Genomic DNA, 12,153 nt, shown 5'->3' with positions numbered 1-12,153 from the left:
ACAGATATTGAGGCACTTTAGAGTAAACAAATGAGGCGAGTCTCATTCGCTCATGAAGTGGATTTATGAAAGTATTACACTACGCGTGCTCAGTAACCAGTGCTATATTAAACGCAAGTCTAAGCTTGCTCAACGAGTTATGATGAGCAACTCTGAAACTCCGACGTTACCGGGTTTACTCAGCACTTCACGCGCCACCTGTCTGGTAATAGTAATAATCATTCTTTCAGGGGCTTTCGGAGAGCTACAAATCGTTAAGACTGCAAACTTAGAATTGGAATATCGAATGAATGCGATGATCTGACGGCGCTTTGGACATAGGAGGAAATTGAGCAGCATCGCGGCGTCGCGCTGCTAAATTACCATATACGAACATTATAGTATTTCGGTTGGTTTGCTTTCACAGCATAACTTTGCTGAAATCGGAAGTGTTAGTGAACGAATACTGTTTGAATGTCACAATATTTTGCGGATAACATACCTTTCGAAAAAGATTATGAAACAAATGGGGCTCACGATGTATGTGCCCCGCCGTAGACAAAGTTTAAATGAATATTTCACATGCATCACCAGGAATTGTCGAATATTATACTGACGTGTCCTCGATACGATCTCCAGAGACCATATTAAAAAAAAAACGAATGTAGTACAGTGAGCTCTAAGTTGGAATGTCTGTTAATGGATCTGCACATATGATCGTGGATAATTTGTTGTATTGTGTAGAGTCGTGTTGGCATATATGATTTAACTTTATATCCCTCAGGTCTGGTGCGCAACACCGTAGTAGCCGAGCACCACATACATACATACACACACACACACACACACACACACACACACACACACACACACACACACACACACACACACACACACACACACATACATACCTAGGGATGATGTGAACCTCTGAAAGGTCCAGGTTCGTGTGAACAAGAACCTTTTGAACCTATTGGTAATTCCAACCCTACATTTCAGTGAAGTTATAGCCTATATTAATGTACAGACTACAGAGTACACAATACCTAGCGGCGACTCGGGCCACATAATGTCACAATGTTGAAATATATATTTTTTCACGTTTTTAACGTCGTCAAATGTATCAATTGGGGCAATCAAATGATATAATAACCCCTTAAAATCAATATTTGTCGTCGCTTTACCGACAATTACGACGAGGACTTGCAAGGGTATGTGACCTTAACGCCTTAGCGGTCTAGGCCAGACCGGACAATGTATTCGGCGTGTGAGTATTGCTACGTTGATATTGAGCAGAGTGTAAAACGGGTTTCTGTACTTGTTACCGATATTACTGTAACAAGTTATACAGCAGTAGCCAATACGCCTCAATACGGATTTTTTGTTTTACAATAAACATATGAAATCAAGATCGGCCTTGTACGCCTGCTAGATTTTTTACTTCAGACAATGATATTGATTTCATGGATTGTTTGAATAAGCATCATTCGCTGACTACCTACATGTAGTGCATTTCGCTCTTCATGTTGTGTGACTGCGGGTCAAGCTCACAGCACAGAGTAACTAAATATTCACAAGCGGAAAGTTGGATATTTCGAGCAAACTTTTGCAACAAAGCAGAAAACTTTTTCGAGATTGTCAAGGTGCATGCTAGTTCAGTGTTGATTTTTTTATGCTACCAGCGCCATGCATAGAGTGGTTTGCAGTTGAAATGCAATAAATCTGAACCAAAGATTTCAACTAAAGATGTTATCATGAAGTGAAAATTGTAATATATGAAAAAGGTTGACAGTGCGGAACCTACCAAGGATGTTTGGGCATCGCATGTTAATGTGTTGTGTATTATCACTGTACAGATGGGCGCAATTATTCAATCCTGATAAGTTGGTAGTCGATACACAGGTGAATCCGATCAAAATTTCCACTCCCGCATTTTTGATTGCGAAGTACTTCTTTGAATCATGATGGCAATGATGCTGAGGGGCAAACGCATCCCACGTTTATTCAATAAAGCCTGCATTCATTCTGATTTGAATCCGGACACACGGACCTCAATTGTCCTTGTGATCCTGAATTACACAATACTAACAAACATATCAAAAAGCTAAGTTCTGCTTTATCCTCTTATACCTGCATTTAAAGAGAGGAATGTTAGATGAATAGAAAATAGCTAATTTTGTCAGGACATTGACCGAAGCCTATATTTTGCAATTTTCAATCAATTGCCAAACGAAACAGAATTCAAAGTATGTAGGCCTATACTTATCTCACAAAAAAAAACAGTAGTAGCAGAGATGATGGAAATCGTTAGCGCAATATGAGTATGATTAAAATCGGCTCTATACCTAATTCGGACACTTTGGTTCGCCTCTATTTTGGACCACTTAAGCGGAGAAAAAGCTTTGTCAGAATTTAGAGGAAAATCAATTGATCTTTTCATGGCCATGCCCAGACAGGGCATTGAAAATACTGTTATTTTGCGTATTTAATGAATGCTATATATGGCTGCTCTATACTGCAGTGATTGGCACTGATCGCATAAAACGGACAGGAGCTATACCTACAGGTTAGGAGTGTTGTGAAGTACTGTAGATTGATAACAAACGATTCAAGAATTACTATGTACTATTTACTGTATTACTGTAAAATACTCATATAGGGTTAAAATAGTATACAGTAATCTTTCAAGGGCTGGTGACTATTTTCCAGGGTGGGTCGCAACCAAGTCCCAAGGTCCCGAGTCACAAGTTGATAATAATTTTATAGTATTTACTCCAATCAAGTCGGGGCATGTTCAATTCATAGCCGAGTCAAGTCCAAGCCCGAATCGGGATTCAACGGTTAGAGTTCTAGTTTAGGACACTGTGTTCACTGTTCATTTTCGAGCTCAACCTATTCAACTAACCTTTTTACTACTCTGATTGGGTTAAATTGAATGCATGGCATTCATAATATATTAATTTTCCTCACTTTATACATTTTCTGACCCCATTTCACAAACACCAGTTCTGATAGACGAAATATCAATAATGTGTTAGCTTACTATTCTTCAAAGTCGCAACAAAATGCCTGTCTTCGCCGCCCAAGTCTCGAGTCCAGCCATATGACTTAGTCAAGTCACATGCAATAACTCGAGTTAAAAGTCCCTCAAGCCGAGTCAAGTCATTTTCCACATTTAGCAACATATCCCAACTCGAGTCGGACTCGAGTAAATAAGGCCTTGCTATATTCACCTGATAAACGTACTCCACAAAACAGTAGGAAATTAGGAAGAAAACTTTTCTGTAGCATTCCGTTTAACAATACGGACGCAATTGTATGGAAGTAAAGCGATTAAAAAGCTGACAGGGCCTTATTGAGTTCATTGTCGATTGCTAATGGATGGATCGACATTATATCACCCTATTCACTCACTGGATGTTAAAATGAATGAAATACTGCTTATTGTGTCATGATGTCCTAACGATAGGAATTCCGACCCAGTGTCCGAACTAACCGGTATAGCGTTGGCCGAAGAAACAGTTGTCGGGGTTAAACGGTGTCCGAATTTTGCGGAGTAAAGTGCAGTTATATTTATACGACATATGGGTGCATGCTATTCACGGTTTGTTGCGAATACCCAAAAATCAATTAAATGAATCAATAAGCGATCGATCGAGTGAGTAGCAGTTGTTGTTTGAATGGATGTTAAATCAAAAAGAGCTGGATTGGAAGATACCATTTGACATTGATATATATGTGACTGCTGTCCAATGTCGTAAAGTGTCGTATTGAGGTGAGAGCCGAAAGCTTGTCCATATCTCTATATTTGCCTGACTACCGTATTGGCTTTGAAGTCCTTGGTCTTTTTTGTAACCTCATTTCTTCATGAAACAGCGATTAAGAGCCCTTGTAACTTTTGGGAAGTCTTTCCATCTATCACCAAAAGTGTGGCAGAAACACTGATCAGCAGTAACAGTCATATTCGCAGTTAAGAATCACTGCTTCCCCGTGATATCGGCATTAATGCGGCAAAGATGAATAACAAGACATAGCGATCAGAGGCAACTTTTTTAATGCTTCGTTGATCTTATAGGCAACTCACCCGACTGAACAGTAACTGCCACTTTACGGAGCGAACTCGGTCACAATATGCTTTTTCTCATTCAATCGAATTATATGTCATTTATTTTTGGAAACAGTTAACTCGGAAGAAGTGAACGATAAAATACGCAGACTTCTTTTCCGACGATTAGGAGGATATGCAGCAATTGGTAGATTACATCAATACCCAGGAATTCTTTATCCAAGGATGGTGGTAACTGTAATATGATAAAATAAAATAAATGACGTGGAACAGTATGATTAGGATTAAGCTGTGCGTTAATTGAAACAAATTACAAGATGATCAGTTTTGCACATATGACATTGGACAATTATTATACAACGCAATCACGATCAGACATGGGGTAATCGCGATTTGTGATCGTAATCGATTACGACGATTACAGCATTTTCAAGTAATCGTAATCGCAATCGATTACATTCGAAAAAAATCCAAAGTAATCGTAATCGTAATCGACTACTTCACATATCTAATCGATTTCTTTGTGAAATAACGATTACTTTTTATTTGTACAATGAATATGACAAAATCGAACATTCGTGAACAAGGAAGAGATATTCTACCAGGTTATTAATAGCGCAAACGGTTGATTTTCAAACGCCACTGCTCATTATTACGTCAGAACTATCAGCTTTGCCCGTCCTTACGTAAGAAGTATCCACACGTAGTAAATATATATTCGATGTACATTGTTGTGTGATTGTTAGAACAGTATAAGCCATGACATATATCAGGTTATCAATACGTTCCAAACGCCACTACCTCGCAGTAAGATGATAATCACCACTCTGCCTAGTTTCTAATAGTAACTTACGTATTGATGTTTGGTTATGCTTAGTTAAACGCAGTTTGACCGTTGCTGCTTGGCGAGCAGTAGGCCTATTTATGTAGTATGCGTATGTATTGTACATACACCGGACAAAGATTTGAAATTTTGTACTCGTCAAATAAAACATTACGATGGCTAAAATCAACAGCTGCTGATATATATCATAACCGAGCCGTTTTTTGCCGTTTCTCGTAACGGCACCTTGCAGTATCTGTATTAAGTGGAAGGTTGCATTTTCAGTTCACTTTCCTTATTCTCATATGACTCTACTTGAAACGGGTGCCAATCGTTTTATACCTGTCGCCATAGCCATTCGCTTATACACCATGTTAGCGTGGGTTGTACGTACAATCAGGACCAAAACAGCAATTCGGCCCCCACTCCAAACGTTGGTATTGGTAGCGTTGTGACCAAGTAACAATGTTACGAGTCACAAGTCAATATCACGTTTATAGTTTTGACTCGAGTCAGGTCGAGTCATTTTCAATTCACCCCCGAGTCAAGTTCGAGTCCAGGTCAGCTAGTATAGGGTCGAGGTCGAGTCCGAGTCATAGTGTTTGACTCGACTACGAATCCAAGTCGTTATGTTCAGATCAATCCGGTTCAACCCACTTTTTCAACTCTGCTCGAGTCATATAGAATGGATCGTATTCATAATATAGTAATTTCTATCAGTTTTCACAGTTTACGGCCCTATTTCCATTCCATGTACCAGGACTGCATGATGATAGAAGAAATACGAATAATGTGGTAACTTTACTATTCTTCGAAGTTACATGGAATGTCTGTCTTGCCCGCTCTAGTCTCGAGTCATATGACTTGGTTCTAGTCATGCAAAATGACTCGAGTACAAGTCGAGTCAATACAAAAATTGACTCGAGTCGAGGCAATTTACGCATTTAAAAAAAAATGACTCGAGTCAAGTCTAGTCACCAAAAAATCGTTACTCGCGTCATTACAACCCTGGGTATGTGGGACCCATGGTGGTCAGTTTTCAAGTTGATGATTGAATTTCGTCATAATATTGGCAATTGCATTATACTGCTATTCATTCAGATTTACCGGTAGAGCTGGGGGCACGAAAATTCATAATTATAGCATCTGGTATGTTGTTATAATTACTTTCGTGATTATTCGATTATTCGAATTAATTCGTGACCTCCCGCCTTTTATATAATCAAAAGATACTGAAGTCGCCCAAACGTAGCAGACTAAAATAAAATTTTCGTGAGACGCACACACAAATTGTCATGTCTTCATTCTTCTGTGAGTGCCCCTGCCAGCATTTGCATTGTTGGGGCTCAGATTGGAGGGACTGGATTATTCGTCACGCCCACAGAGCTAGGCTACTGACAATGGACACATACCCAAAGTTTTGACCAAGGTCATTCTTTGGTAGCACACTTTGTAGAGTTGCATATTGGCCGAAATTGCAGACGTCTTTTGATGTGTCGTGGCGGGGTAATGAGGGCCAGCGAAATCCATATTCCAATAAATTATGCATGCTTTTTTTCTTGAGGGGGAGAGGTATGCATTTCAAAATCAAGCTATTTAGAGACATTAAATCCCGAAGCTCGAAGAAAATTTTCAAGTTAATTAACTCTCTTGAAAATAATCCATTATGATTTATGTTGATTTACGAAATAGCCTACTTTTGAGTCCCCTTAGAGCTCGCTCCTGGTCGTATTGGGGAGTTTGGGGTGTGGCAGTTACGGACCTGGCAAGAATGCAAATGTCTGGGTGTGACGAATAGTCCTGCATAGAGTTGGACAATGGGTGCATTATGACGTAGGCCTAACAATCAAATGAAGTATGATTTATAAAGAAAGTTGTTATCTCATGAGACCTTATTTTCATCGCAAGCCTTATATTGTCTTCCAATATCTCCAATATATTAGTTCTAAGAAGCAAAACAAATGTAATCGTGAGTAATCGTGATTACTTTTGAAATGTAATCGTAATCGTAATCGACTACTTCCTGATTTTGCTGTAATCGTAATCGTAATCGCGGGATTCACAAGTAATCGTAATCGCAATCGATTACATTCGTGAAGTAATCACCCCATGTCTGATCACGATATACATACTTCCGAGCCAAAAATAGCCTTCCGTGATGCTCCGTTCCCCATCGACTTCATTGGTAGCTTTACAGACGTACATCCCATCATTTTCGGAATTTACGTTGTCAAGTACCAAAGTAGACTTGGCTACTCCGCGTTTCTGATGTGCAACGTAGACGTTATGTCGGTACCATTTCACATCCGGCGTAGGAAAGTCGGAAGCGCTGCATTCAACGTTGAAATTGGACCCTATCTCCAATGTAGCTTCTTCATCGGATACTGACAAACCGTAAGGGGCGACTGCAAAATAAATTCACTGAAATTAAAGTATACAGTATATAAGCATAAACAATTTGACTTATACGGATATCTGCGTGAATCACCAGCTGACAAATTAGATTATCTGCTTCACTTCATGCATTGAGCTCATACATAGCATGAAAACCGAATAACAGATGTGCAGTATATAACAAATTGAAATGAGACCGTATACACAGTTTAAGTTGAATCTTCTGACCCCTCGATCGTATACACATCTAGCTATGACAACCGAGACTTCAACGTCGTTAAGATGAATCAACTATAAACGATGTCCTTTCGGTCGAATTTGGCACCCTAGAAAAACATATCATGATAAATGTGACAGAAACAACCATCGAACTTTCGTTTGAGTTGACGTTCTAGTTCAAAACATGACGGTACATACGGCCCATCGTGTGTGCATATTCCGGTATTGGATAAAGGTATTAGCATCAATATAGATTCCAAATTTTTGTTCATCGTCGCCTGACCATTGAACTTTTATCGACTACTACATTGCTTTAAACCCGTCCTTCCCAAACTATTTATATGCGCTTACATTTTAATTACTTTTAATGAGCTCACGTACCAACTCGTTACATCAACCGCTACAGGGCTTACTAACTCAAAAGGGATGAAGGCCACTGTTATAGCATTTGAGTTGATCAGCCCGTGTACAGTTTGGCACAATTGGTTTGCTGTGAAAGCAAGATTTGGTACGCTAATACGGTAGAGAATCTATTCAAAATTTGACAAGGTTTGATAAATGAAAATCTACCAAGCAGCAACACGCTTCAAATCTTTTCAGATATATTTGTTCAAAACAGTGCAGTTGCAGTAGTTATAACTAGGGCGATTTTTTCACATGTCAAAATATGTCAAAATTTTGTCAAAATTGTAGCGTGAGGTCAAAATTTGTCAAAATGGTTTACAAAGTCAAATTTCTTTTGACCTCGACATTTTGTTTGTATCGTAGATTTTGCACTGTCGGTGAACTTATAATTTGATATTTTACAGTTTATAGCTTACTCTACAAGCCCACTGTTGTTCACGACCCATGATCTGCTTATTGTGAATCATAAACGGTCAAATGAAACAAATAGGTTGATGTGGTTTTATGGTCAACGTACCGCAATATCATCCTAACTGAAACAAGACGGCTTGGGCATTGCATGGTTCATATATGTAGGCAACATTGTCAGAATGAAGCAAAACGGTGTGTCACCAGCAGTGTACGCACAACTTAAGTGTTGTCAGCCAACAACTGCTGCTGTCGAACGTTCTTTCTCCATTCTTGGCATGCTACTTAGTATGGACAGATACTTTCTACCCGAGAATGTAGGAAAGTATCTTTCGTTGTACTACAACAAATTTTAATTAGTTTTACCATAATATGTGATATAACTATACTGGGATTTTTCATAGGGCCCGATTTTTTCGTTGAAATACTATTTATTTTCATCTAAAAATTTGTCTGTTTTTAAGCCAAAAACCTCTTTACAGGCCAATCATCTTCGTAAAGACAGACAGTTTCAATCGGAAATTAAGATAAGTAGTACAATTTTAACATTATGTGCGAAAACACCTAATCTGCATACGTGGGGTAAAAATTCAGTTTTTTAGGCAAAAAAAAATTAAATGTGGATTTTTTAGATCAAAATCTTCCGTTTTTTACGTCAAAAAATATCGCCCTAGTTATAACATATCACTCGCGAGCTTTTGAGGGTGTAGGAATGTGTGCTTGTGCCGCAGTTGCACGATGGTGACCATCGCTGAACGTTTGATGAATTTCAACCATGGATCGTACAACTTGAAATGGTCCCGCGTACCAGTAGCGACTAGCGGTACGCATACCACAGTATGGGGATCACTGCTTCGAATCATTATAGCTGGGATGAACCAATTTGTAGCACCAAAATACATGATATTTTCTGCAACCGAGTAAAACGAAAGTAGAATCGCTTCTTTAGATTTTGATGATATTTTAGATTTCCTCGGTAGTTGCAGGAAACGGCTGGACAAATCAAGCAAAGCAAAAATTACAAGAACATACACAAAACAGTAGATCAAATTAATTTCTCGGATACAGCTCATAAATACTTTGCGAGTCCCATAAGTTTTGCCAATGCGAAACGATCATTTTTAAGGAGTGAAATTGTTCACAGGAAATAATAGCGAAATTACATACATTCGTCAGGATCCACGAAACTGATCAAACCAATAAGTCTGCTAAGTACGAGCTTTCGCCATGCGACATCCTCGCATGCAAAAAGGCTCAGACGCTACAGAGAACGTAAAATAATGTTTGCAATACCAATCAAGAAAGTAGAATTGACGGGCCAATTTGTGGGAAAACCATTATTAAAATAACAACTCATCATGATTCATGGTTGCAGTAATATTTGGAAATAAATACATCTTTCATAAAAGTATTGTTGAAGATTTGAGCGACTAATTCGATATCAGAAAAAAGAAGAGATTTGGGCATTTTGAACGTCTTCGGAGGACCATTCACTTTTCTCGGAGAAAAGAGTACAAATCCTACTAAAAGACGAAGTATGGTAGCCTAGACCTAATAATTGCAATACCGCGAGACAAGGACGTAGCTTTTTATGAGATAGAATGATACATATATGACCAGTACCTTGTTCGCATATAAACGGCAACGCTTGCAAACAATGGGCATTTGAAATACCGTCATGAGAAATAGTGCCACACGAATCGACATCTTGTTGGTGTGATACCCAATATTCCGCAAAGCTTGAGCTGAAATCGAGTAATAGTGAACTATGTCAGTGATCTACAAACAATCGTCAACATTGAACGGGCACTTGCACTTTTAGCGACAAAAGTGTGTATTCACACCCATGTGCCACTTGTTAAATACGGGTGTTAGTATACAACACCCGCGGTACGCGAAACCAGATGTTGAACTGTGTATTTCACTGCTCATTGTGAGATTGAATCTGAAGAACGGCGAATGAGGTTGGTACTTGAAAATGTTCAACTGTCAAAAGAGTATTGCTCGTGATTCAGACAGAGGATCCATAGCATTGTTGAAACTTGCTTGTGATATTCAAATGATGCGATAAATGAAATGTGCGGATACGCCAATAGGTGACAGGTTTTAACTGTGGTAATGATATGGTTGCACACAACCTTGATACAATTCATGTCACCAGTAAGTGATTAACGTATTTGATTATCATTACCGTCAAGATAGCAACAGCAGCAGGTTCTAGTCTCGTCTCTGCGGGGTTTATATGTATAGGAGTATTTTCATTAACCATATCGCCTATCCAGTTGTAGACACAGTACCTTCGAAAATTTAAATATATTCAGAGTTGACAATATCTCCAAGAAAAACAGGCACATGCATGAGAGAAAATAGAGATAGAGAGGATGGACAGTGAAAGCTAGTTGCAGTTTTTTAAATCTCAACTCCCCAATAATTCTTTATACGAAATATTCGTTCCAGGAATCGCTTGCTGATGTTGTCATTGTAATCCGCTCTATACCAAGAACCATCGTATCAAAATACAAAGTAATGACGTACCCGTCTATTTCTGGGACCCGATGTTCAAAGGTATAGAGATCTTCAATCAGAGCAAGTCTAGATCTGCGATTTTGACAAACACTCTTTGCCTGAAAATACGATGTTGCGTTCTGCCCTGTGAACGCTCTAAATTTGCTTCTTTCCTGCGGCGATGCCTTGTTGTTCGCTGAAAAATACGGAATATGCGGAGCATATTGTTCAATTCAAATACCATGAAATCAATTCTTATTTTAAAAGCAAAATGTAAAACATATACGTTATCCGAGGGTCGGAATCGAGTTGGTCAGATTAGCAATTCTCCACAAATGTGATATTTATTACGTTTAAAAACCAGTACCTCAATTCCTCCTTACGTGGGTGATAATAATACTTTTACTTGAATAAATATACTTCCAGTACGCGTGAGCAGTGTTCATGATTTTCGTCAAGTTATTAGTCAAAATTTGCGCTATCCAGCACCACCAATCACCTCGAACGAGAAATCCGAAGAAAATCCGATTATTTGAACATTTTACAACGTGAAGTTGCCATAATAAAATGCAGTGAGTTGAGGCCCTTCTTTACAGGGGTTAGGGATCATAATGGGTTCCGTTATTATACAATACTTGTGATTGAAGTAATGTTGAAAAAATCTACTCAAGTGCAAATAGAAGTGGAATTTCCACACATGGAGTGTGTAAGTTGGTCATATACTTACGTATCTGACGAACGTATCCATGCAATTTCTCACACATATCGTCATCCCATTTCCCACTTCCCCTGTGATTGGTTGTTATGCAGTCTTGATATTCATTGTTAGTGGGCTCATTCGGATGCCTGCGCAATTTACAGTATACCTTATTATCGCTTAGAAGATCGCGACTATGATTATACCAGGTGAGCATAAACTGTTCCGGTTCAAAATTTGTAAGCATGAACTTCCTGGTTCAAATGCAGTAGCTTGTAAGCCATTTTTATCATGGGGAACCCCTAATCCTCTAGTTCAGTGATTCTAAAACTGGGGAGTGCGCCCCCTTGGGGCGTGGAAGCATCTGAAGGGGGCGCGAAGCCGAAGTTAACAGAAGCAAATTTCGCACTCTGCGTGATTTTCCTACACCTGATGGTTATTGCTTCGTCTATTGTCCGGATTTCATATTCCAGAATTCTCTCATCAACATAACCATAACCCTTAATGCCAGTAAAGTATCCTTTGGGATTGCTAGCCTTCTGATTGCTCTCTTCGATATTTTGTGATATCACGATAAGGGGGCGTAAAATTGATCACTATCCTAAAGGGGGCGTGTCTAAAATGTTTGATAACCACTGCTCTAGTTCATAATCGTTA

The 12,153-nt window shown here is 39.0% G+C and overlaps 1 protein-coding gene across 1 annotated transcript in view; it reads right to left on the bottom strand.

Annotated features, from left to right (window-relative positions):
- Positions 1–4,114: 4,114 nt before the first annotated feature.
- LOC145438068 (uncharacterized) overlaps positions 4,115–12,153 on the bottom strand; it is a 73,687-nt gene continuing 65,648 nt past the window's right edge. Inside the window, exons 4-8 of the mRNA XM_080315450.1 lie at positions 11,527–11,645; positions 10,830–10,995; positions 9,918–10,039; positions 7,001–7,273; positions 4,115–4,280 (exon numbers count right to left, since the gene is read on the bottom strand). Of these exons, the coding sequence (XP_080171576.1) occupies positions 4,261–4,280; positions 7,001–7,273; positions 9,918–10,039; positions 10,830–10,995; positions 11,527–11,645 (700 nt within the window). The 3' untranslated portion in view covers positions 4,115–4,260. The remainder of the gene's footprint in view (positions 4,281–7,000; positions 7,274–9,917; positions 10,040–10,829; positions 10,996–11,526; positions 11,646–12,153) is intronic.

This window comes from Botryllus schlosseri, chromosome 4, assembly GCF_051294905.1.
Source record: "Botryllus schlosseri isolate E-star chromosome 4, Bs_hap1, whole genome shotgun sequence".
NCBI classification, from domain to species: Eukaryota; Metazoa; Chordata; class Ascidiacea; order Stolidobranchia; family Styelidae; genus Botryllus; species Botryllus schlosseri.
Note: the sequence above shows the minus strand (reverse complement) of the source record. Positions and strands in the feature narration are given on the sequence as shown.